This window comes from Leopardus geoffroyi, chromosome X, assembly GCF_018350155.1.
Source record: "Leopardus geoffroyi isolate Oge1 chromosome X, O.geoffroyi_Oge1_pat1.0, whole genome shotgun sequence".
Classification (NCBI taxonomy): Eukaryota; Metazoa; Chordata; class Mammalia; order Carnivora; family Felidae; genus Leopardus; species Leopardus geoffroyi.
The window spans coordinates 127,814,616-127,842,507 of NC_059343.1; the positions used below are offsets into that span (position 1 = coordinate 127,814,616).

The 27,892-nt window shown below is 47.1% G+C and overlaps 1 protein-coding gene across 1 annotated transcript in view; it reads right to left on the bottom strand.

Moving 5' to 3' along the window:
- Positions 1-8,854: 8,854 nt before the first annotated feature.
- GAB3 (GRB2 associated binding protein 3) overlaps positions 8,855-27,892 on the bottom strand; it is a 79,913-nt gene continuing 60,875 nt past the window's right edge. Inside the window, exons 9-10 of the mRNA XM_045470982.1 lie at positions 13,062-13,175; positions 8,855-12,104 (exon numbers count right to left, since the gene is read on the bottom strand). Coding sequence (XP_045326938.1) covers positions 11,988-12,104; positions 13,062-13,175 — 231 coding nt within the window. The 3' untranslated portion in view covers positions 8,855-11,987. The remainder of the gene's footprint in view (positions 12,105-13,061; positions 13,176-27,892) is intronic.

Genomic DNA, 27,892 nt, shown 5'->3' on the forward strand with positions numbered 1-27,892 from the left:
GCAAGACAGAGACAGCGTGAGCGGGGACGGGGCAGAGAGACAGAGAGGGAGACACAGAATCTGAGGCAGACTGCAGGCTCTGAGCTGTGGGCACAGAGCTCGACGCAGGGCTCAAACCCACGAACTGTGAGATCGTGACCTGAGCCGAAGTCAGACCCTCAACCGACTGAGCCACCCAGGCCCCCCCGTCGTGAATACTTTTTATTGCTTTTCTTTTTGTCTTTCTTCACTTGCAATAGAAAAGTCTTGTCCTCTATTGAATTGAGGAACCGTAGGTTTTCTTGTCACTTCACCTGAGAACGTGGCTCTCCCTTCTTTTAACAGAGAAACTGGGCTCTTTAAGTTTACAAAGGCATTGGCTCCTAGCTGGTAGGCCTTCAAGCCGTATGGTGGTAGAGTCTTCTGTGGGTAGGAGTCCAGAGAGGGAGGGGAGGGACTGCAAGGGGCAGCTGGAGGAAAGGGACAGAGAGAAGGGGCACTGGGACCCACCCTTTCCGGATAGGGCTCCCGAGACTGGCCCGGAATTGTGGGGCCAGATCGTCAAGAGACCGGAACTTAGTGTGAGCCTCCCTCCGTCTCCCAGCAGAGCCCAGAGTTAGGCCACCGCCCTGGCCCCACAGACGGACCGCTGAAGGTGCCGGGCGGCCTTAACACGTCAGTCAGGTCACAAAACAAGTCGATTCCAACGCGTCCCAGAGACAAGCCAGAGCCCTGCCCCGCGGCCCGCCGCGTCAGATGTGATGCGGCCCGCGTCTTCCACGGCCTCCTTCCCTCCCCTCTCCACCTTGCTCACTCGGATCCAGCCACACTGGCCTCCTCCCTTCTCTGAAACACACCAGGCCCAGGCCTGCCTCAGGACCCTTGCCCTGCCTCTTCCCTGCCTGGACCTCTCGTCCCCCGGGGTTCCATCTGGCCCACTCAAATAGCATTCCCGGCCGCTCTCCTTAAGGTTGCGTCCCACGCTCTCCCCACCTGCATTACTTTCACAGGTGTCGGGGGGTAAGAAGCAGGTGGGCCCGTCAGCATGGAGGTGCACCTGCGGCAGTAAAGCGTCGTGGGACACGAAGGAGTTTGGGTGCTGTCGATGACCCTAGGGAGTCTTGAACGGAGCGGGACGGGATGCAGCTTACGTCTTAGCAGGTTCCCAGTGCCTGCTGCGCTGGGAAGGGGACGAGGGCAGGCAGGACAGAAGTGGGGAGACTGGCACGCAGGCGAGAGACCCCCAGGCTGCGGCCAGCGGAGGTGGGGAGAAGGGAACGGGTTCCGACTGGATCTTGACGGGAGAGCCACCGGGGTTTGCTGACACGGATCGGACGTGGCCCTGGACCTCCTCAGATGCGCGGGACGCCTGCAACGGGTCACCCTTCCTCCCATAAAGGGAGCCCAGCTCCTCCAGAGTCCGACAGCCTCCCCACCTGCTTCCCTGCTCGCCGACCACCCACCTGCCACACACTGCCACCGTTTTCCCGACGTTTAATTCAGAAACAAGGTTCCAGGAACAACGACAAAGAAGCTCATGCCAAAACAGAGGCGACAGCTGGGTTTCCGGGACCACGCGCCGGGGCCAGATTCCTCGGAGGGGGAAGAGGGAACAGAGGGGTAAGGCACTGCCGCCTCGGCCACTCGGGGCGGGCGCAGGACAGGGCAGCGGGGGTGAGGGGTCCGGGCTGAGCGGGCACCACGCCGAGGAAGCTGGGCGCTCGGGCCTGGAGAAGGAGACTTCCAGAGCCCCCAGGCCCACGTGGGGCCCTGGCACGAACCCGCTCATAGCTCCCCAGGTGCTGGGGACAGGGCGCCCGAGAAAGGTACGGTCCGACCCCCGACAAGTCCGGAGGGGATGCCGGGACCCAGCCGCGGGGAGACCCCTGGGCGCAGCCACAGTCTGGGGATGGCTTCGCCGCATCACCCTGGGCGCCCCCCTCCTCGCCATCAAGTGCTGCTGGTGTCGGGGGCCCCTGCTCGGACCCGGCGGGGCCGGCCACGGCCAGGGGCAGGTGCCAGAGGCGAGGCCGAGGCTGACCGTGCCACCAGGGAGCCAGGACGACCCAAGGACAGAAGGGGCGTGAGGTTGTCCACATCCCAGAGGAGGGGCACGTGGTGACAGACGGACACGGTGAGGTGCAGATAAATTAAATAAATAGGTGGTTGCGGGTATAAACAGGAAGAGGGGGCAGGGGCTGGCACGACCCGGGGGCACGAGGGTAGGAGGGCGGGGATACTGCTGCTGCCAGGGTCAGGACCCTTGGTCCTGTCACCACCGCCCCCACGCAGGGCCCAAAGAAAGGCACTAAGGAAGGGGGCCCGGGTGTGCGCAGGGCACGAGAGACCGGTGACCACCCCATCCCCGCCCCCGTGCCGCCCGATCCAGGGCTCGGCCCCGAGGTCACCTCAGGCCTGGGACGCCCCCTCCTCACCGGTTCCGCCACCCTTAGCTGTTGCCGGACACGAGGCTGATGGTCTGTTCCAGGTTTTGCCGCAACTTGGGCTTCCGACAGGAGGCGTCTCGGTCCAGGGCGGGGTGAGGACCTGGGGGAGGAGGGTCCCCCCGGAGCCGGGCTGGCGAGGAGGGGCCGCTCCCTCCCTTGCCAAGCCGTCCTCCCCTGCCTGAGCTCTTTTGTCCCTCCTGCGTCCACGCACCCCGCTCTCTGCGGGTCCCCGGCACGTGGGAAGGGCCGCAGCCCCCCACCTCTGCACACGCTGCGACTTGGCCACCCCGAAGCCACCGCCTTCTCTGCTCGGCGGCCACAGTGCGGCCCTTCCCGGGAGTGGGCTGGACCCGCTGTCCCCAAACGCCCCGTCCCCTCCTGGCCCACACCCCATCTCCCCATCCTCTCCTGATCCGGAATCTGGACCCAACCTCCAGGTCCCCTCCTGACCCCCACCCCGCACCCGATTCCCCATCCTCTCCTGATCCGGAATCTGGGTCCAACCTCCAGGTCCCCCCCTGACCCCATCCCACACCCAATGTCGCCATCCCCTCCGGACCCCCATCTGCACCCCGCACCCGATCCCCTTGTCCCATCCTGACCCCCACCCGACACCCGAATTTCCCGGCCCCTCCTGACCCCACCCTGCACCCAAAATCCACGTCCCCTGCTGACCCCCACCCCGCACCCCAAATCCCCATCCACTCCCGATCCGGAATCTGCACCCAACCTCCAGATCCCACCTGACCCCCACCCTGAGCCCAATCTCGCCATCCCCTCCTGACTCCCACTGACACCCCGCACCCGATCACCTGGTCCCTTCCTTACCCCCACCCGACACCCGAATTTCCCGGTCCGTCCTGACCCCACCCCGCACCCAAGCCCCATCCCCTCCTGAATCCCAACCCCACACCTGATCTCCCCGTCTGCTACTGACCTGGAATCTGCACCCAACCTCTGCGTCCCCTCCTGACCCCCACTCCTGCCAAGCACCCATCACTTCGTTCTCTCTTGTCCCCCACCGCCACCCTGCACCTGATTTCCCCGTCCCCTCCTGACTCTTACCCTGAACCCGATCTCCCTCTCACCCCCTGACCCCCCCGCCACACCCCACCTCCCCATCCAATCCTGATCCCCACCCCTACCTGGCACCCGATCTCCATGAGTCCTCCTCACACCCACCCCTCCACCCACCTTGCTGGACACTCGTGACTCCCACTCCACACCTGATATCCCTGTGTCCTCCTGACCCCCACCCTACCCCCCATCCAACCTCCGCCATCCTCTTGACCCCCACTGCCCACTCAACCTCTCCGCCCCACCTGGCCCCCACCCCACACCCCAAATCCCCATCCACTCCCGATCCGGAATCTGCACCCAACCTCCAGTTCCCACCTGACCCCCACTCTGCACCCAACCTCCCATCCCCTTCTGACCCTCATCCCATACCCGACCTCCCTGTCCCGTCCTGACCCCTACTCCTCCCCTGACCTCCTCATCCACTCCTGACCCCCAACCCTACCGAGCACCTGATCTCCCTGACTCCTCCTGACCCCCCACCCCCCACCCACCTTCCTGGTCCCCTCCCGACTCCCACCCCGCACCTGACATTCCTGTGTCCTCCTGACACACACCCCCACCCCGCACCCGAGTTCCTTATCCCCTCCAGACCTCCAGCCCGCACCCCTTGCCAAATCTTCCCGTCTCCTCCTGACCCCCACCCTGCACCCCGTACCCCATCTCCTCATCACCTCCTGACTCCACCTCGCACCTGGTCTCCCCGTCCCCTCCGGAACCACACCTCACATCCCATCTCCCTGTCCCCTCCCAACTCCCACCCTGCACCTGACTTCCTCGACCCCTCCTGACCCTCACCCCACACCCGACCCTGTCTTTGCAGGTCTCCAGGATCTCGCTGTCAAACACAGTGAGCATTCTAGGGCCTCATCGCCCTTGACCATCAGCAGCACCCCGGGGAGAGGATCACTCTCTCTTCCCTCCTGACCACCTCCTTCCTGCCCCCAGTGTGTGTGTGGGGAGGGGGGTAGGTGTGTGTGCGGGCGTGCACGGCTCACTCCTGTTCCAGGAGGCCGCCCTGCAGTCTTAGGGTCCCTCCCTCCCCTCCTCAGTCTCTGCCGCCGGCTCCCTCTCTGCTCTGCCACCTCGGAGTGTCCCAGGACCCCAGGGCTCGGTGCGTGGGCCACTTTTCCCCCTATACCGGCTCTCGGCTGCCCGTGGCGAGCTCGTGCAGGCTCGGGGCTCTCTGGGCCGTGTCCTGGGTCCCAGATTTGTATCTTCATCGCAGACATTGCCCACACTGCAGACTCCTGTTTCCAGCTGCCAAGTGGACACACAAATCTACACACGTGGATCTCCCCACGTGCATTCCATTGTACCTCAGCTCCAAGCCTCCCCCCTCCAAAAAGGTCCGTGAGCTTCTCCAAAGTGCTTCTCATTTTCTAAAGGAGGTCTGGGTGTTTCTGAGAAAGTCTGTGTCTCTGCCTCCTGATCCTCATAACACTTTTCCACCCAGTCTAACCTCGTTTTGGTTTCTTGACCTCATTGTTCAAGTTGCTTAGGTGAAAAACCCAGGAATCATTCTTGACTCCTCTTCCTCTCCTGGCTCCCATCGAGTCCCTCAGCAGATTGTTTCTATCCCAATTGTTTAGAATATGATCACATGTCACCCCTTCTACTGATGCCGCCCTGATCCAAGCGATTAGCTTTTTGTGTCTCTGAGTGTAATGACCTGCCCCCTGCTCCCCGATTATCGTCTTATCCCTCTTATATACTCTATTATCAACATCTCTGAGTTAATCTACAGTGATCCTTGCTTTCAAAGTTTAAGTCCGATTGCATGCCTGACCTGCTCAATTCCCTTCACTGGCTCCATTCTCCCCAGGAACATAAACCAACAGTCTTACCATTGGCCAAAAAGCTTCTTGGCTGTGTCTTCAACATCCCAGGTTTCCTGAATTAGGGCTCTGCTCTCCCTGCCTGAATACTCTCCCACACGCAGCTCACGGCTTAGTCCCTCATCTCCAAGTCTTCTCAAATCTCACATTCTCACCCTACTTACTCATGCAGCTGGCCCCCACCGACCCACACACAAGTAGCTGCTTTCACACTGCACTTTTTCTTTTCCATACCATTCACTACCTTCTAAGATAGACTATAATATACACGTTTATTGTTATCATTTCCTGTCTCACCTCTCTTGGGTTAGTGGTCTAGCAACTACTGTTACGTAACAACCACATGCAAACTTAGTGACAAACCAACAACAATTTACTTTGCACACACATCTCCTATCTGGGCAGTCACTGGGGGTCAGGCTCATGTGTACCCCGTGGGACAGCGGCGGTGGTTCCTAAATTTAGGGCTACAGCAATCTGCTTCCAGGAGGCCTCAGTCACACACATTCTGAGGGCCAAAGACCTTGGTTCTTTTCCATGTGGTGTGTCTCCTCACAGCACGATGGCTGGGTTCCAAGGGTGCACGTCCCCAGAGGGCACCAAGCAGAAGCTCGATCATGTCGTATGGCCCAGCCTCAGACATCATGGCGCCTCCTCTGCTGTGCTCTATTTGCCAAGGTGGTTAGCCATTGCCCACTCCTCCCCAGCTTCTAGGGGTGGGGAGCATCGACTCCATCTCTTAATGTGGAATGCCTAGGTTCTGGAGGAGCAAGTGGGGTGGGAGGTGTCTCTGCAAGTGTGTGACCACGTTTCAGAATTCATTGTACTCCAACTGGGTTCGCCAAAGCCCGAGACCAGGGTAGCTGGGAAAGCGGCATGGGAAGGAGAAGAATCCAGAGAGGGGGTGATCACAGAGGGGGAAAGTTCTGCCAGATCCCTCTGGGGAACTCTGGAGTGTAATTTCGACTTAGACTTTGTCCCCACATGAGGTAAGGAGCTGGCAACTTGGAATGCTGTCCTTTGCACGGGGGTGAGCGGGGAGAGTCCGTTCTGAGGTGTGGCCAGCTCGCTGCTCTTGCACGTGAACTGGCCCCAGTAACTGCCTGCAGGGTTTCCTCTGAGACGGGGGCCCGGGTGGCAGCTGTTGGCAGCACAAGTGCATCGTGGCCAGAGAGGGGCACCCCAGAAAGGGAAGGGGTCCTGGAGGATTGAGGCAGGGCACCCACAGAGCCCACCACATCCTGCCAGAACGTGAGCCCCTGAGGGAGAGGGACCTCCGTTTTGCTGCCACGTATCAGAAGAGCCTACAAGGGCACCTGTTCCGGGGCGCCTGGGTGGCTCCGTCGATTGAGCATCCGGCTTCAGCTCAGGTCATGATCTCACAGTGTGTGTGTTCCAGCCCTGCGTCGGGCTCTGTGCTGACGGCTCAGAGCCTGGAGCCTGCTTCAGATTCTGTGTCTCCCTCTCTCTCTCTGCTCCTCCCCCACTCATGCTCTGTCTCTCTCCTTCCTTCAAAACTAAATAAAAACATTAAAAAAAAAATTAAATCTAAGAGCACCTGTTCTGTAGCCCGTGGCCACCACATGTGTTCTGAATGAAATGGAATTTTCAACAGAAAGAAGTATTTCCTTCGCTTGTGTCTTGCCTTGCTTCCGAAGGTCTTCCACACCCAAGATGATAAATGGTTTTCCTGTAGTTGCTTCCAGTATGTTTTACGGTTGTGTTTCTTACATTAACTTTTTAATTCTCTTGGAGTTTCTGTATTTTCCTTCATGCTAACTGGCTTGTTGAGGTATAATTTACATGCCGTAAAAGGTACAGATATTACATTCACAGAGCGGTAGGTTTTTACATTATGTATACATCCATAGAACCACCACCTGAATTAAGATACAGAACATTTCCATCATTCCAGAAAGTTCTCTTCTGCCCCTTTTCAATCAATAATAACCTCCCCAATAGAGGTAGCCACTATTCTGACTTCTATCACCATATAACAGGAAAATGAATTAAGTCTCAGATTGAAGAACAAAAAATTGAAATAATTTAAGATTTCAAGATAGACGTAAAATAATTAGGTTGTTCTTTTACATGAAGGCAAACAAACTCTCATTGAAATGAAACTCTTGGGGATCACCTGGGTGGCTCAGTCGGTTGAGCATTCGACTCTTGGTATCAGCTCAGGTCATGATCTCACGGTTTGTGAGTTCAAGCCCCGTGTCAGGCTCTGCGCTGCCAGTGCAGAGCCTGCTTGTGATCCTTTGTCTCCCCCTCTCTCTACCTCTCAAAAAGAAATAAAACATTAAAAAAAAAACACTTTAAAATAGAGGTTTTGACCATGAAACAAAGACCAAAGCAACAGGGATGGATAGATGTATAATGGATCTGACACAGCAGAGGGAACACCTCAAATCCACTGTTCTGCCTTTCCCATTGAGGTCTGCCTAGAATCGGTTTGTATATGATGGCGAAGTGGGGTCAGGGTTGATTTTTGCCCACGTGGGTCTCCATCCAATGACCTGGAACCCTTGATCGGAAAGGCCCTCACGATCCTGAGACTCCGTAGCATCCCTCGGTCATAAGGAAAGTGCCATGTATGTGGTGGGGGAGCCCCGCATCTCAGCTCTGCTCTCTCCCATTGGGCCCCCTGGCCCAGCCTGCACCCAAGCCACACTCCCTCAGTGGCAAAAAAGAAAAGATTATTTTACAAAACAAATGGTATAATCAAAGTAGGAAAATGATAACAACAAATGCAACTGAAGATCAAGAAAGATAAAGGAGGATTCGAAAGCTGGAAACAGGGGAGGGGTCTGGTACAGGGGCCAGAGCATAAGGAGCCTAGAGTTAAAGCACCCCTTCGGCTTCTCGGCCCCTGCCTCCCAGGTCAGCCCTGTGGGCCAACCGTTCTCTGGGTCAGGGGCTCAGGCTGGAGAGGGTGTTGGGAAGAAGCATTCATGACGTCGGCCTCACACTTCTCAGGGGCAAGGAATTTCATGTGGCTTCTTCTCCCCTCTCTGCCTTTGGCCTGCTTCCCTGCAGCTGAGCCCCCACTGCTCTGGTGGTCCCCACCTTACTTCGTGGCTTAAAGATGCCTCAGAGCCAGTGCCCAGGCTGGCGGGGAGCCTCAGCCCCGGGGAAAGAGAGGGTGGGGGTGCAAGAGACCTCTGCTGGGGAGCAGCGTGCTAGGGGCTGTTGCTTTGTTAAGGTCAATGATGATGGAGATCATGTTATGCGTGTCATCAAGGATGGTCACGGATTTTGCCGCTAATGTTGGAAGCTGGTTTCTGATGAAAAGAGACGTCAAGATGTGCTTTGGCTGAGCAGTTCTCATTACAACCACCTGTGCTCAAGTGTTTGTCACAAAATAACCCAGATGTAGGCGATTCCCTGTGAGTTAGGTCAAGTTTGTTGTAGTTGAAAATGGCAATGGAGGCTATCTTCACATACGCAGCTTTCGAAACGTGTTCTGCATTTATATAGGATGTCATCATTTTCAATAAGAGAGAACTTGAGTGTGGTTCTTCCTTATAAGACTTTTATTAATGCCAGAAATGAAACAGTAAGAAACATAATGAATGTTTTAAGATCAACACGACTGTGGGTACAAGGATGGTATTGACAGGGATGGAGACGGCCTTGGGAGGAGAAAGCCATGCCTGAGGGGAGCCTTCTGTCTTGACTCAGATCTAAAGGCCACAGTTCAGCCTGTCCTTGCTCTAGGACATCGGCCTGCACAGGATGACTCTGTGCCTCTGAGGCCAAGCTGTGTCCTGGGCCTTGGGGCTCCTCCCCCACTTCTGCACTGCACAACCCCTGATCTGGAGGAATTTCCTAAAGAAATGAGATGGAAGAAAAACCAGGCAAAAAGGAACTGCAGAAAACAACGTGGGCTCAAATGTCCTGCTATCTCCTGGGAAGGTGTGCCCCGCACAGTGGACGCACATGCCATGTGTGCTTGACTCGGAATGGTACCTGCAATCATTTCTACTAAAAACAAAACAAAACAAAACAAAACAAAACAAAACAAAACAAAACAACGCTGAAACCTCAGACCCTGGTCAGAATCACAGCCCCATTACACACGGTTTATCCCAGCAGGAGAACAGGGTTTGGCCAGTAGCATTTTCATTCGTGGTGCTTTCTCAGGAGCACGTGCTGCTATCAGCTCAAAATTACCTGTACTTTGTGTCCCCGGGTCATGCGCTTTGGGGCAAGCATCCATTAGCCGTCTTATTGAAGCCGGACATAATCACACACATCCTGGAGAGGAGGGTGAGGTTGTCTTTTTTGTTAATGCCTCACTAATGGCTTCCAAACAAGTCACACCAGTCGTGTGTGTTGCTTCGTGCAGTCAACACTTCCCTGGAAATACTTTGTAGAAAGAGGTTTTTTGTGTGTGTGGCCAATCGGATGACATTTCACTACGGACATAATTTCCACTGTATCTGTGATCTATTCCAAGTCTGGTGTGGTTCTCGACACTTGCGCATACAATTTTGCTGCACCAGCCTCCTTTGTCGGGATCTAAAGACAGGTGCCCCACACACAAGGAAGTTACCGTCTATGAGAACTGGCAGTCCAGCACCCTGGATTCTTGCCTGAGGCTCTGTGACTCTTTGCAAGTCACAGAGGGAAGAAGATGGCTCCTTACAGGCTCTGGCCTGTGTGTTGTGACACAGAGGTGGCCGCAGGGGGCAGGGGGGGGCTCGCATTTCTCCATCTGGGCTCACTGAGGATTCTTATGTCATTGAAAGCATTCCACCATTTCCCCCCACCTTACTCCAGGAAGAAAATGAGGTCACCAGATCCTGTTGCTTTGAACATCAGAATTACTTCTACGGTCTGAAAAGCCCAGACCGGCATTACTTACCTTTGGGGCATTTTGAGCCCTAAAACCCCACAGCAGAGCCTACAACTTCCCTGACCGAGCCTGACTGCCATAGACCGGCCTGCCCCTGAAGCCTTCCTTCCGTGAGATGCAATGCCAGTCGGAATGGCGGACCTGTATCTGCTTCATTCCCGCTTGTTCCCATCTGTCTTCTGGCTACAGGCTCTCGGAAGAATCGGGAAGGGCCATTAAACACAACCCCACGCCCTACTGAGACCTTCACCTGTCCCCCCTGAACCCCAGTGCCCCATAAAGGAGGGAGTGACACGATGTCCTCACTACACAGTGGTGCCCTTTGCTCTCAGGACTTAGCCATCACTAAAGAAGAAGGGAGAAATTCGCCAGGAAATTTGAGAATGGAATTCATTGTTTAAAGTTTTTTCTGTTGCGTTTGTTTGTTTTCTGGTCACAACTATCACTCAAAAGCGGAGGGCTAGCAGAGGACAGCCAAAGACAATTTGTGCCTTCCCTGAGGTGGCAAACAATTCTTCTGCCGCCCCCAGCCGGTTTGCGGGAAACACCGTGCAAGGGACCACACGATCCAAGAATGGCTTTCACCGTGACGGTCAGGAGGTATTGCTCAGGGTAACCACTGATTATGTTAGGGCCACCCATTGGAACACCACACAAAGAGAAGCCAGCTTGGCATGCATACTTGTCAAGTAGGAACGGCACCTGTTCAAAATCCTATGAAAGGGAGGGGGGATGATGACTCATCTCGTGTCTGCACGTGTTTTTCACGTCCCCAAGGTTGGCCAAACTCCTAGATCTCATCAAAATCCTCAGAGGCAGTGGAAGATGGTGGAATGGGCCTGTGGGGGACCTCACCCTGGGCCTTGGCTCTGCGAGTGATCTCAGGCACACTGCTCCCTCCTCTGGCTGTCATTTGCTTCCAGGTGGGAGCAACGTTCTCTGCCAAGCCTCGCTTCGGAGGTTTTTGAGAAGGCATGAGGCAACGCATGTGAAAACGTGCTGAGAGGCTGGCAGCAATGGAACACCCAGCCGCAGGCAGCTGTTCGGCCATGACACCCTTAGCGCCACTAGTGTCCTCTGACACGCTCACCACAGAGCCCAGGACTCACTGCCCCTCTCACTTGACCTGTCTTTCGCTAGGGACAGAAATGATTCGTCTGTTGGGGCCTTTGCAGTAAGGAATGCAAACTCTGCCACCACCTCTGGGTTTGATCTCCTCAACCATGTGTGCAGGACCTGGGACAAGATGGTCTCCAGGAGCCTCTCCGCCAGGATGATTTATGATCCAATGGAAACACAGAAGAAAGGTCGGAATTTGCAAGCATTAGAGTCAAATGATTCTGTTTGGTAGCAATACTGGCTCGAATCTGTACTCCAAATGCTCCATTGGAGAGATTCTTAAAAGCTCTGGGAAAAATATTGTCCCAAGTCTTGCTTTTCTTGTTCCTACCATGCCTGAATGGAGCTTTCTACATGACAGTCCATGGCCGCCTCTTATGGGTATGGAGCCGACTCTAAGCATCTGGGAGGCTCTGGGCTCATGTGGTAGGAGAGGGACACAGCCAAGACGGGTGGGGTGGGGGTGGGGCCAGGAGACCACTTCTTCCTTCTCCCCATTCGGTGTAGATGAATAGATCCTCTCTCCCAAAGGTTCTGGCCGAGTCCGCGTAAGTGACATACTCTCTCTGATTCCTGGCCTGCATGGACCATCACTGCAACCCTGGCAAAAGACGCCCAGAGCAAGCCGCGGGCTTCCTTGCCCCACACATGGCCCAAGCACGTATCTCACGCTTTCGATTGCCTCTCATCCGTCCACTCCTGCTTCGTGCTCTGGAGGGCTTGTGTCTTCTGTTCATCCACTTGGACATAGTCCACTCTTTGCTCTTCTGAAAGGAAGAGTTTCTGAAGGGGAAGAACCAAACAGATTTTTATTACATCAAATTCAAAAAATTCAGGAAAATGCCAGCCCTTTGGTGGTAGATTGCGGGGTTAAATATCAGCTGCTCCTTCCTCCCAAGTCATTCCCTGCAGAATCTTTACACTTTGGGTACATGCTCGAATATTGCTCTTCCTGCGCTCCCTCCTACTCCACCCCAGCTATCAGACTCGCTCTGACCAGCGTCCTACGAGTGGAAGTGACGTGTGCCAATCCCGAAGGGACAAGAGGCAGCCTGTGATTCTGCCAGGAGGCCAGTGAGCGTCAGTCAGAGGCTTTTTCTCCCAGCAGGGACCCGGATGGAGGATGTCCCACGAGCACCAGCAGGAAAGGCCACTAAGACCTAGGGCTTGACTGTCGTGATCGCATGGCCTACCAAAACCGACCGAGGCACCCCCTTCTGACCAGTTTTTCTGGAATAGGAGTTCAGGTTTGGGGAATGAAATTCAAGGTAAAGGAGAAGCGGGAGTTCGTTTGGCAAAAGGGAAAGGAGGTCTTCCAAACTTTTTTTCCCTGCACACACACACAAAGTGGACTCACACTGGCTACGCGGTTCGGCAAGTTGCTTGTCTCCTCAAACAACATTCGTTGTTAGGCACGGTTTAGATCACGACCGTCCTTTGCTCAAAAATATTTAGCTGTTTAGTACTTCCGATCCCCATTTTACAGACGAGAAAACTATCCAGAGGAGTGCAAACTGCCTATGCTGAGGGGCTCCGATTCCAACTGTCAGCTCTTGTCACCCCTCCCCAGAGTCTAACCAAACCGTGCTATTAACTCCCACCCTAAGCAGACCCCTCCTATGCCCACACACATCTGTACATTTAAGACTTTCCAAAGAGAACATGCATGGCTGAATCATCAGAAAAATCTAATCAGAAAAGGAATCCCCTGGGAATCCTCAGACACCAAGTCCTTCCTACCTGCTGTATAGGGGCTGGCGACGCAGAATTGAAGTCCAGCGCTAAATAGTCCAGGCTGAATTTCTTTGTCCAGGTCAGAGCACCACTGCTTAGGGACTTGGCCGTCCTGCGATTCTGGAAAGCAACATCATGGGACTCAGGTTAAGGGTATCCAGCCGGGCTGCCCAAGGAAAGCGGGGCGAGTCCTGTCCCCACTTGAGCACTTGCCATCAGACCACAAGGTGGTCTGAGGACACCTGCATGGAGCCGTCTGCATGTCTGAGTGAGAGCTACCATTTGAAATACAACACGGCCAATTCGGCCTTCACGTGAAGCTACACCTTTACTCACCATGGAGGGGTTGCCCAAAATCTCCCCCAAGAAGAGTCTGTTTTAAGGATCTGACAAGCCCACAACACCTTAGAGACTAAATCCAGAAAAGATCAAGCACACTTATTCAAGGCTAGTAAAGGCATCTCAGATGCATCTGAAGACACTTTATACAGATGCAAACGGTATGACGTGTGCGACACACACCCATGGACCCCCGGGCATCAGAAGCACCCGCTCCCCTTCTCAAACCAACTTCGCTCCCCACGAGCCATCAGGCACGAGACGGAATTTTTACCATCTCTTCCTCTTTAAATATGGTTTCATGAGTGTGTCAGTATCCTTTAATCTCACACTGTACTTTTGCCTGTTTTGAACCTTTGTCAGTAGAAACATATCGCAGGTATGTTTGGTGACTTCAGGGTCTGCTCCAGACTACATACTTCACATCCAGGCATGCTCACCCGCCAGCTTTCCCTCCTTCCTTCTCATTGGATAGATCATTCCATCATTGCATGACTCATTTAACCACCCCGCCTCCAGCATACATTGGAGTTGCTTCCAGTTTGGGGGCTCTTACAAGCAATGCTGCCACGAGCACTTGTGTAACTGTGGAAGAGTTTCTAGAATGTGTCCCTGGGAATAGAATTGCTGGCTTGTAGGATGTGGGCATCTTCAACTTCACTATTGCCAAACTATTTTCCAAACAGGCTATTTTGTTATACCAACTCACATACCTACTACTACTCCATCCTGGCCAATACTTGGTAATATCAGAGTCCTTTAAAAAAATTTGATTTCCAAGTAACCTTTACACCCAATGTGGGGCCTGAATTCACATCCCTGAGATCATGAGTTGCATGCCCCTTACCGAGTCAGCCGGGTGCCCCAATATCAGACGTTTTGTATTCCTGACCTGACCTGATCTGGGGAAAATGGTATCTTACCATGGTTTGATTTCCAATGCCCTTGATAACTAATGAATTGGCCACCTTTTCTTTTCTTAAGACTTTGTAAGATTATTTTGAGAGATAGAGAGATTAAGGGAGAGGCAGAAAGAGAGAGGGAGAGAGAGGATCTCAAGCAGGCTCCATCCAAGCTGTCAGCATAGAGTCCAACACGGGGCTCCAACCCATTAACCGTGAGATCATGACCTGAGCTGAAATCAAGAGTCAGATGCTAAACTGACTGAGCCCTCCAGGTGCCCTGGACACTTTTTCATGTGTTTAAGTGTCATCTATTTTCTTCTCTTCCGTGAATTGTCTGTTCAGGTTTGTTTTGGTTTTGCTAATGTTTTCATTGATGTGCCTGCATTTTTCTAATTTTTCTCAATGCTTCCTCCTAGATCCTGGAGAGTAATCATTTGTAGGTGTGCATTACAAATAGCCTATCAGTCTATAGTTGTTCTTTCTTTCTTCTTATGGAATTTTCTTAAGGACGGGTAGTTCCTACTTTTTTTTTTTTTTTAACATTTTTTAATTTATTTTTGAGAGACAGAGACAGAGCGCGAGTTGGGGAGGGGCAGAGAGAGAGGGAGACACGGAATCCAAAGCAGGCTCCAGGCTCCGAGCTGTCAGCACAGAGCCCAACGAGGGGCTCAAACCCTCAGACTGCGAGATCGTGACCTGAGCCGAAGTCGGACACTTAACCGACTGAGCCACCCAGGTGCCCCGAGTAGTTTCCACTTTTAATGTAACACATCACTCTTTTCCCAAGTGGCTTCTTTTGTATTTTAAGGAACCCTTCCCCCGTGCTGAGGTCACAATGTGTTTCCCCATATTTTCTCCTAGAACTATAAAGTTTTGCCCTTCACACTTAAAAATCCAGCTCGAGGTGATTCTAACATGTGGTGGTGAAACAGGGGTACAACCCACTCCTTTTCTGTATCTTTTACCCAGTTGGAGAGCTGTCCTTTCTCCCACCACAACTTCTGTTCACAGATCAAGTTCCTGCATGTGAATTGAGGTTGGGTTCTACCAAACACCTGTTCTGCATCTAATGAGTTAATCACAGCCGTTTCTCCTTTCATATGTTAATGTTCCTGACTGACCTAATAGATTCTTTTGATTTACAGTTGTAATAGCTCATCTCTCAGAAAATATTAAGGAGGGCACTTGTGATGAACACTGGGTGGTGTATGGAAGTGCTGAATCCCTATATTGCACACCCAATACTAATAGAACACTCTATGTTAACTGAGTGGAATTAAAATTTAAAACTTTAAAAAAGAAGGCAATAATAGATTTTTAAAAAACATTTCCCCTTCTGGCATAGTTTGCTTCCTCCAATCCATTTTAGTCTCTGGCCTTCATGCTAGAGCCTTCCTGAAATGTCTGATGGAATCACTGACGGTCTGCTCATATTTAGGAGCGAAAGACCCAGAAGTTGACTGGAAGCTTTAAGTACATGGGTGGTGCTTGTCAACTGGGTTTCACTGCAGTGGGATCCTACTGGATGGTTTTCTTGGCGAACCCCTTATGTCAGGACCTAGGTCTTGCCTCGGGCTGCTCAAACAGCCCAGAGAACTGTCTCCCAATTTCTAGGACTTAACTATGAAGGTCTGGTTGTCAATACTGTGGAACAGAGGGGCTGGGGAACAGGTTTAGGAATGATGGTCATATCCATTATGCATATTTAGCTAATCACCTTGTTTTTAGTACAGTGGTCTTGGTCAAATGCGTCTAATGTCCCCGCAGTGCAGAGAAACCTTGTTTTACTCTCTCTAGAGACTACACGTCACCCTTCCTACAGAGATGGGAAGTCCTAGTGGTCCACCTCCATGCAGCGAGGGAGGGGCATCTTGTGATTTACCTGCTGCTTAGGTGGACTTTGGACCACTACCCCTTCTTTTCCTTTCCCTTCAGCCTGACTTCTGGAAGTAGGTGCCACGGGCAACTCCTGAACCCTTTGGTATTCTGTGCCTTCCTTCTCCCAAATTAGAAAAAAAGAAAAGAAGAAATGTAGTTCCATTTCAAATGTTGGATTCAATCATTTTGACCACGCATCCTGCAAAGAAGGGTATTTCATTTTTCGTAGAATTTGAGGAGTTGTTTCTAAAATTTTCATGGGAATAGAAAGGGCCAAAAATAGCCACAGAAAACTTGAGGAAGGTAAACAAAGCATGAGGACTTCTTTTCCTAGACATGGAGACTCATGAAGCTATAGTAACTAGCATAGTGTGGTATTGTCCAAAGATAGACATGTAGACCAACGGAACAGAAGTGAGAGTCCATGAAAAGACCCACACACATATGGATACTTGATCTATGGCAAAGACAGCGCTGCAGAATAGTGGTAAATTATAGTAATTTTAAATATAATGGTGCCAGATCAATTAGAGAAACATACCAGGGTAAAATGAAACTTGACTCCTACCTCAAATCATACACGGAAGTTAATTCCAAGTTCATTGCAGACCGAACTGTGAAAGGTAAAACATATAAACCATCTGGCAAATAACTAAAATTCATCCAAGATTATGTAGATCATATTAATGGTCCTACAACTATTAAAGAAATTGAAGCCACCCAGATGGTTTCACTGATGAATTTATCAAAAAACTTAAAGAATCAATAGCACTAATTCTACACAATCTGTTCCAGAAAACAGCATTACCTTGATAACAAAACAAGACAAAGACACTATGAAAAACCTGCGAATCAATATCTATCATAAACATAGATACAAAATCCTCAACAAAACGTTAGCAAATCAAATCCAGCAACACATAAAAATAATAATACACCATGAGCAAATAGGATTTATTCTGTGAATACAGACTGATTCAATATTCGAAAATAGGTCAGTGTAGTCCACAATATTTACAATCTAAAGAAGAAAACTAAATGATCACATCAATGAATGTAGAAAAGCATTTGAGAATATCAGCATCCATTCATGATAAAAAAAAAAAAAAAACTCTTAGAAAACTTAGAAAGTAGCTTCCTTAACCTAATAAAGACCATCGATAAAATACCCGCAGCTAAAATCAAACTCAATAGTGAGAGACTGAATGATTTCCTCCTGAAATGGAGACAAGGAGATTCATCTCACCACTCATATTCCACATTGTACTTGACATCGTAGGCTAGTGATAAAGCAAGTAAAACAATGAAAGAGCCTACAGATTGGAAAGGAAGGAATAAAGCACTGTATTTACATATGAGATGATCATGTAAACAGAAAACCCCAGGGAATCTAAAGAAAGTTAAAACCTCCTATTTTTGATAAGTGAATTTAACAAGGTCACAGGACACAGGCCAACACATCAAAAACAACATTTGTGTATACCACCAGTGAACAATTGGAAGCTGAAATTACAAAAATGCCATTTGCAATAGCTCCAAGAAGTGAGATACTTAGGTAGAAATCTGATAAAACATGATAAGATCTACATGTTAAAATTATAAAGTTTTGAGGAAAGAAAATTTAAAAATCTGAATAAATGGGCAGATATGCCATATTCATGAATTAGAAGACTGAGTATAATATAGGTGTCAATTCTGCTCAAATTTATTCATAGATTTAACACAATTCTAATCAAAATCACATAAGGATATTTTGTTAGGTAAAGAAAAGCTTATTCTAATATTTATATGGAAAGGCAAAGGGAGCAGAATAACACAAAACATTTTAAGGCTTTTTTATTATTTTTTTCTTATTTTGAGAGAGAGAGAGAGTGTGTGTGCACGAGTGCAAGCAGGGGAGAGGGGCAGAGGGAGAGAGAGAGAATATTAAGTAGGCTCCATGCTTAGTGCAGAGCCCACCTCGGGGCTCAATCCCACAATCCTGGGATCAAGACCTGAGCTGAAATCAACAGTCTCACGCTCAACTGACTGAGTCACCCAGGCGCCCCACAAAAAAGATTTTTAAGCAAGAATGAGATTGGAGAAAATATGCTTCTCATTTTAAGATTTACTGTAAGTCTTCTGTAATCAAGTCTGTGGTATAGACAAAATGATAGGCACGTAAATCAATGGAATAGAATATAAAGACTACAAAAATATGCCTGACCGAAGTTTTAAAAAAAGTGCAAAGGCAATTCAATGAAGAAAAGATCATCCTGTCAACAAATGGTAGTGGAACATTTGGATATCTGTATGTAAAAAATCATCGTCAACACCATCTCATACCTCATACCTCAACATGGATCATAGACCATAATATAAAACCTAAAAACATAATACTTTTAGAAGAAAACGTGAAAATCCTAATTACCTGGTAGGTTAGGCAATTTTATTGTTCTTAGACATGATAACAATCCTTGAATGAAAAAAGTCAATAAATTAGGCTTAATCAACAGCCAGTAATGCCTCTCACACTGACCATAGCAACATTTTTCTAGATATGTCTCCTGAGGCAAGGGAAATAAAAGAAAAAATAAACTATTGGGACTACATCCAAATAAAAAGCTTCTGCACAGCAAAGGAAACAAAACTAAAAGGCAACCTATGGAATAGGAGAAGGTATTTGCAAATGGCATATCCAATAAAGGGTTAGTATCCAAAATATATAAAGAACATATACAACTCAACACCCAAAAAACAAATAACCCAATTTAAAAATGGGCAGAAGACATAACAGACATTTCTCTAAAGAAGACATCCAGATGGCTGACACACGAAAAGATGCTCAACATCACTCATCATCAGGGAAATGCAAATCAAAGCTGCAATGAGATATCACCTCACACCTGTTAGAATGGCTAAAATCAACAACACAAGAAACAAGTGTTGGCGAGGATGTGGAGAAAAAGGAACCCTTGTGCACTGTTGGTGGGAATGAAAACTGGTGCAACCACTCTGGAAGACAGTATGGAGGTTCCTGAAAAAGTGAAAAATAGAACTACCATATGATCCTGTAATTCCACTACTGGGCATTTACCCAAAGAATACAGAAACACTAGTTCAAAAAGATATATGCACTCCTATCTTTATTGCAACATTATTTACAATAGCAAAGATATGGACGCAACCCAAGTGTCCATTGATAGGTGAACGGATAAAGAAAATGTGGTATACACATACAGTGGAATATTACTCAACCGTCAAAATGAATGAAATCTTGCCATTTGTAATAACTTGGATGGAGCTAGAGAGTATTATGCTAAGCGAAGTCAGTCAGTCACAAGACAAATAGCATATTATTTCCCTCATATGTGGAATTTAAGAAACATAACAAATGAACAAAGGAAAAAAAGAAAGAGGCAAACCAAGAAACAAACTCCTAACTATAGAGAAGAATCTGATGGGAGGAGGAGCCAAGATGGTGGAACAGCATGGAAGTTTTTTGTGTGTCTCGCGTCCATGAAATACAGCCAGACCAACACTAAACCATCCTGCACACCTAGAAAACTGATCTGATTATTAACACAACAATCTGCACAACCTGAACCACAGAATTCAGCAGGTATACGGCACAGAGAGGTGAACTTGGGGAGAAGTGGTGGTGGGCAAGGAGGTGCTTTTGCGGGCGGAGAGAGGATGGAGATGGCGGGGGGGGGGGAGAATATGGGAAAAGCACCCCTCCTCAAAAGCAGCTGGAGAGAAAGTGGAAACTTGGAAATAACTGCAGGGACTAAACTAAAAAGGGAGAAAGGAGAGGGTTTAATTTCCATTAAGACTGCAAACAAGGGGAGCACAAAGGCTGCAACTCCACAGCTCAATACCTGGCGGTGCTCTGGTGGGAAGGGCGCATCCCCAGGAACAGAGTGGGGTCCGGGAGGTTCTCGGGCCACACGGGGAAGAGCAGTTCCGCTGTTGGAAGGACATTTGGTGGAGACTGTTGAAGCCACCTGGTCCCAGCAGACCCCAGAAAACGGCCACATTCGCTGGTGCTGGGGCAAGGTCGTTAAGGGCGAAGCCTGGTGCCAGATGTGTGTTGTGATTTTCCATAATCCCTGAAATGCTGCTGCTACACTATCTCACGAACTTTCTCTGGGGCGGGCTGACACCTGGCCCCAGTCTCAGGGCACTGGCAGCAGCAGGGTCCAGCGGGCGTTCCAGGGTGCAGACGACATTCGGCCACTGCTCATTCGGCCATTGCTCGGTGGGACCCTCCAGCAGAGGGGCCGAACGGGTCAAAGCCGCAGTCCTTTGGAAGTAAGGGGCCGGGGAAAACAGCCCCATCTGAGACAAAACTCGGGAGAGAGGTACTGCCTGGGGTTTGGTCATGGAGAGTGAAAAAGCGGGGAGTGGACGAAAGCTGAAGACAGGACCGGTGCATGATTGCTGATCCGGGAGAACAGAGCTCCGACACTAGAGACCGGGTAGCTGGGTGAAGCCATTTTCACCGCTCCCACGCATGCGCGTAAGCACCTACCAGCGCCGCAACACTCCACGCCAGTAGGCTAGCAGCACCATCTAGTGGATAGGGGAGCCATTACACTGAGCCCCACCCAACTGGGCCAACCTGGCTCTTCAAGAACACAAGTCTCACCGCCTACTTAGTTTATGGACTATAAAGTGCTACATAGTCTGACTTCTAGGGCAAAACAAAGTAATTTCAGTCTTATTTCAATCTGTTAGCAGGTCGATCTATTCAGTTTTCTTTCTTCCTTTTTCTTCACTTTTTTTTTTGAATACAGAAAGAAAAAAATTCATTTTTATTTACAATTTTTATTAAAAATATTTTTCTTCATTTTTTACTATATTTTTTACTTATATTTAAATTTTTTCAAATTCTATTTTACTTACATCATTTTATTTTAGTCTATCTCAGTGTATTCATTTTTTCAAATTTTCAATTTACTTTTTTTTTTTTTTCGTTTCTTTTCTTGAATGCAGAAAGAGAAAAACTTCATTTTTACTTTCAATTTACATTAAAAATATTTTTCTTTATTTTTTTTACCATATTTTTTGTTTTTCTGTAAACTTTTTCAAATTCTATTTTACTTCTATCATTTATTTTAGTCTACTACAGTGTATTCAGTTTTTCAAATTTTCAAACGATTTCCTTTTTTTTTCTTTTTCGTTTCTTTTCTTTTTCTTGAGTACAGAAAGAGAAAAAATTCATTTTTACTTTTGATTTTTATTAAAAATATTTTTAATTTTTTTCTACTATATTCTTTACTTTTGTGTAAATTTTTTCAAATTCTATTTTACTCCCATCATCTCATTTTAGTCTACTTCAGTGTATTCATTTTTTCAAATTCTCAAACGATTTCCTTCCCCACCCATTTTTTCTCTAATCTGTCAAACCACTTTCAACCTCCAGACCAAAACACACCTAGGATCTAGCATCATTTATTCGATTTTTTGTGTGTGTTTAATTTTTTAATTTTAATATTTTTTAAATTTTTCTACCTCATTAATTCCTTTTCTCCCTTCAAAATGACAAAACGAAGGAATTCACCCCAAAAGAAAGAGCATGAAGAAACGACAGCCAGGGATTTAACCAACACAGATACAAGCAAGATGTCTGAACCAGAATTTAGAATCAGGATGATAAGAATACTAGCTGGAGTCGAAAATAGATTAGAATCCCTTCCTGCAGAGATAAAAGAAGTAAAAAATAGAATGAAATGAAAAATGCTATAACTGAGCTGCAATCATGGATGGATGCAGTGGTGGCAAGGATGGATGAGGCAGAACAGAGAATCAGCAATATAGACGACAAACTTATAGAGAATAAGGAGGCAGAAAAGAAGAGGGAGATTAAATCCAAAGAGCAGGATACAAGAATTAGTGAAATCAGTGACTCATTAAAAAGGAACAACATCAGAATCATAGGGGTCCCAGAAGACGAAGAGAAAGAAATAGGGGTAGAAGGGTTACGTGAGAAAATCATAGCAGAAAACTTTCCTAACCTGGGGAAAGACACAGACATCAAAATCCAGGAAGCACAGAGGACCCCCATTAGATTTAACAAAAACTGACCATTAACAAGGCATATCATAGTCAAATTCACAAAATTCTCAGGCAAGGAGAGAATCATGAAAGCAGCAAAGGAAAAAAGTCCCTAACCTACAAGGGAAGACAGATCAGGTTTGCAGCAGACCTATCCACAGAAACTTGGCAGGCCAGAAAGGAGTGGTAGGATATATCCAATGTGCTGAATCAGAAAAATATGCAGCCAAGAAATCTTTATCCAGCAGGGCTGTCATTCAAAATAGAAGGAGACATAATAAGTTTCCCAAACAAAAATTAAAGGAGTTTGTGACCACTAAACCAGCCCTGCAAGAAATTTTAAGGGGGACTCTCTGAGGGGAAAAAAGATTAAATAAATATATTTATATATATATATATATATATATGTATACATATATATGTATATGTATACATATACATATGTATACATATACATATATATGTATATATGTATATGTATATGTATATACATATAAAACCAAAAGCAACAATGATTAGAAAGGACCAGAGAATACCACCAGAAACTCCAACACTACAAGCATCATAATGGCAATAAATTCATATCTTTCAGTAATCACTCTAAACGTCAATGGACTCAATGCTCCAATCAAAAGACATACGGTAACAGAATGGATAAGAAAACAAGATCCATCTATATGCTGTTTACAAGAGACCCATTTTAGACCTAAAGACACTTTCAGATTGAAAGTAAGGGGATAGAGAACCATCTATCATGCTAATGGTCAACAAAAGAAAGCCAGAGTAGCCATACTTATATCAGACAATCTAGACTTTAAAATAAAGACTATTATCAAGAGATGCAGAAGGGCATTATATCTTAATCAAGGGGCCTATAGACCAAGAAGACCTGACAATTGTAAACATTTATGTGCCAAATGTGGGAACACCCAAAAATATAAATCAATTAATCATAAACATAAAGAAACTCATTGATAGTAATACCGTAATAGTAGGAGACTTCAACACCCACTCACAGCAATGGACAGATCATCTAATCAAAAAATCAACAAGGAAACAATGGCTTTGAATGACACACTGGACCAGTTGGACTTAGATATATTCAGAACATTTCATCCTAAAGCAGCAGAATATACATTCTTCTCCAGTGCACATGGAACATTCTCCAGAATAGACCATATACTGGACACAAATCAGCCCTAAGTAAGTACAAAAAGATTGAGATCATACCGTGCATATTTTCAGACCACAACGCTATGAAACTCAAAACCAACCACAAGAAAAAATTTGGAAAGGTAACAAATACTTGGAGACTGAAGAACATCCTACTAAAGAATGAATGGGCTAACCAAGAAGTTAAAGAGGTAATTAAAAAGTATATGGAAGTCAATGAAAATGATAACACCACAACCCAAAACCTCTGGGACGCAGCAAAGGCAGTCGTAAGAGGGAAGTATACAGCAATCCAGTCCTTCCTAAAGAAGGAAGCAAGGTCTCAGATACACAACCTAACCTTACGCCTTAAGGAGCTGGAAAAAGAACAGCAAATAAAACCCAAAACCAGAAGAAGACAGGAAATAATAAAGATTAGAGCAGAAATTAATGCTATCGAAACCAAAAAAACAGTAGAACAGATCAATGAAACCAGAAGCTGGTTCTTTGAAAGAATTAACAAAATTGATAAACCACTGGCCAGTTTGATCAAGAAGAAAAAGGAAAGCACCAAAATAAATAAAATCAAGAATGAGAGAGATCACAACCAACATAGCAGAAATAAAAACAATAATAAGAGAATATTATGTGCAATTATATGCCAATAACATGGGCAATCTGGAAGAAATGGACAAATTCCTAGAAACATGTACACTACCAAAACTGAAACAGGAAGAAATAGAAAATTTGAACAGACCCATAACCAGTAAGGAAATCGAATGAGTAATCAACAATGTGCCAAAAACCAAGAGTCCGGGGCCAGATGGCTTTCCAGGGGAATTCTACCAAACATTTAAGGAAGAGTTAATACCACTTCATACCCAGCAGGATGCCCAAAATTGGAAACAAACAAACATGGAAAATAACAAGTACTGGTGAGGATGTAGAGAAATCAGAACCTTTTGCATTGCTGGTGGAAATAACCAATGGTTTGGTTGCTGCGGAAAACAGTTTGGTGGTTCCTCAAAGAAGTAAAGGTAAGTTACCATAGGATGCAACAATTCCCCCTCTAGGTATATATCCAAAAGAATTGAAAGCAAAGACTCAGATACTTGTACCCTAATGTTCACAGCAGCAGTAACAGCCCAAAGGTAGAAACAACCCAAATGTCCATCAGCAGATGAATGGATAAACACACTGTGGTCTCTCTATACAATGGAGTATTCGCCCTAAAAAAGGAATGAGGGGCACCTGGGTGGTTCGGTCGGTTAAGTGTCCGACTCTTGATTTCTTGATTTCAACTGAAGTCACAATCTCATGGTTTGTGAGTTCAAGCCCCATGTTGGGCTCTGCGCTGACAGCACAGAGCCTGCTTGGGATTCTCTATCCATCTCTCTCTCTGCCCCTCCTCTGCTTGCTCGTTCTCCCTCAAACTAAATAAACAAACTTAAAACAATTTTTAGGGGCGCCTGGGTGGCTCAGTCGGTTAAGCGCCCGACTTCGGCTCAGGTCATGATCTCACGGTGCGTGGGTTCGAGCCCCACGTCAGGCTCTGTGCTGACAGCTCGGAGGCTGGAGCCTGCTTCAGATTCTGTGTCTCCCTCTCTCTTTGCCCTTCCCTACTCATGCTCGGTCTCTGTGTCTCTCAAAAATAAACATTGAAAAAAAATTTTTTTTTAAAACAATTCTTAAAAAAGGAATGAAATTCTGATACATGCTACAATAGGGATGAAACCTGAAGACACAGATAAATGAAAGAAGGCAGACACAAAAGAACAACCATCGTATGATTGCACTTCTATGAGGCACCTAGAAGAGGCAAATCCACAAAGACAGAAAGTAGAACAGAGGTTACCAGGGGCTTTGTAGACAGGGATTAGGGAGTTAATGTTTAATGGGTACAGAGATTCTGTGTGGGATGATGCAGAAGTTCTGGAAACATTGTTTAATGGGTACAGAGATTCTGTTTGGGATGATGAAAAAGTTCTGGAAACAGATAGTGGTGATGGTTGCACAACATTGTGAACATAGCTTAACGCTGCTGAATTCTACATCTAAAAGTGGTTAAAATGGTAAATTTTATGTGAATGTATATTTTAGCATAGGAAAAAAAATCAAAAAACAAAATTTGTAAAAGAATTTTTGTGTAGCGTCTGGCTGGCTCAGTGGGTAGAGCATGCCACGCTTGATCTCGGGGTCATGAATTCAAGCCCCATGTTGGGCATGGAGGTTACTTTAAAAAAAAGAATGACGGGGCGCCTGGGTGGCGCAGTCGGTTGAGCGTCCGACTTCAGCCAGGTCACGATCTCGCGGTCCGTGAGTTTGAGCCCCGCGTCAGGCTCTGGGCTGATGGCTCAGAGCCTGGAGCCTGTTTCTGATTCTGTGTCTCCCTCTCTCTCTGCCCCTCCCCCGTTCATGCTCTGTCTCTCTCTGTCCCAAAAATAAATAAACGTTGAAAAAAAAAATTAAAAAAAAAAAAAAAGAATGTTTACAACAATTCTATTCATAAATGTCAAAAACCTTGAAACTATCCAATGTCCTTCAATGGGTAAGTAGATAAAGTGGGGCACATCCATATGCTTGAGTACTACGCAGCAATAAAACAGAAAGAACTCCTGACGCACGTTATGATTTGGGTGAATCTCAAAGACACTATGCTGAGTGAAGGAAACCAGTCTCAAAAGATGGCGTACTATATGATTCAGCTTCTGTGGCATTCTTCGAGAGACAAAACTAGAGTGATGAAGAACACATCAGTCGTTGCCAGAGATTAGGGTTGTGGGAGGGTGTGACTATACAGAGGGAGCATGACAGAGTATCTTGAGGTTGTCCTGTGTCCTGATTGTGGCAGTGGTTACATATATGTTGAATATATATGTTAATATCCATATATATAAAAATTATAGAACATGTGTTAAAATTCATATTTTATGACTTTACATATAACATATATTTGTTATCTATTCATATTTTATTAATTTATATGACATATAACATATATTAAAATTCATAAAACTGAACACTGAGAGAAAGTCAATGCCACTGTAAGATAATCTAAAACTAAAGTCTTATAAGTCCATAATGAGACATTTGATGTGAGATTTAGGAGTCTATAATTCTACTATAAAAAGCCTTACAGGGGGGTCTGGGTGGCTCAATTGGTTAAGTATGCGACTCTTGATCTCAGCTCAGCTCCTGATCTCACGGTTCATGGGTTCAAGCCCCACATTGGCCTCTGCGCTGATGGCGCAGAGCCTGCTTGGGATTCTCTCTCTCCCTTGCTCTCTGCCCCTCCCTTGCTTGTGCTCTCTCTCTCAAAAAAAGAAAAAAAAAAGCCTTACAAAACTATTGAAATTAAAGAATTTGAAAAACCTGTAAAAAAGAGATCACCTAAGTTGACATTAGGTTAATTCTTCTAAGTTTTCTATAATTTCACAAATATTTAAAGAGACTAACAAAGGATGCACAATGTTAATAAAACAAACTTTGTATTTCAGCCCCTGATGTAAATTTTTACATTCAGATCAGAACTTGTTCTCAAAGAGAAAAGAATGAACACATACGATTATGTGCGAAATCAAAATCAAACCCTAGGAGTCCTGTAGAACTGTTCTGTGGAAGAAGTGAAATAATGCAAATCCAAGTCATCTGAAATTATGGTCTTACCGCAGTTGAAGAAGCACGATGGAATGGAGTGGGAAGGGTCTTAAACATACCGATGTGGTGCCTCCCCACAGCCACCTCCCTCGGCAGCTGTTCTGGGCTCTTCATGACAGTGTCATACTGCCTAGTAATGCCCAGACAGTCACTAAGTAACGATCATAAACTTAGGCAAGCAAGGGTCGTAAATGAAACACTGTTCTTTGTCATAACCTCAAAGATCAGGGATGAACTGGTGTCTGGAATGGCTCTGCGCTTGCTTCTATGAGGTTATAGATTCACTTCCCTTTTCTGTTCTCTGGAGACAGAGCACAGCTGGTCAGTATCCTTTAGAAGAGTGTTTTCTTCTACAAGTTTCCCAAGGGCCATTACTAAGTGTGAAAAACATTGGGAAGACCACAGCAGATTTGTATATGAGTCACTTTCCATCTGCATATGGTTAAGTGAACTTAACAGCACAAGTTGTATCAAATAGAAAGGCAAAATGAAGCATTTAATTACTTCTTCCCTGGAGATTACGGTTCTTAGATTTTTACTTCCTATTAACCTCATGCATAGGAGGGCCGGAACGGTCTTCTCAAAAGTACATATAGTCACGGTGCCCTGAACATTGTTTTTCTAAGATCTCTTTTCACTATTTCACAGGCCTCACGGAGACCCTCTCTGGCTCACGTGCCTCCTAATAGAAGTAACCACAGAGGGCAAGAGGGAGAGATGAGTGAATGAATGCATGAATGAATGAAAGGATAGAGATGGCAGGTCTCTGTCTACTCAGGTCTACACAAAGACCCTATAATCTGAGTCTCCAGAGACTAAGACACATTCACAGTCCAGGACACTGTACTTCCTCCCAATGGGACTCTG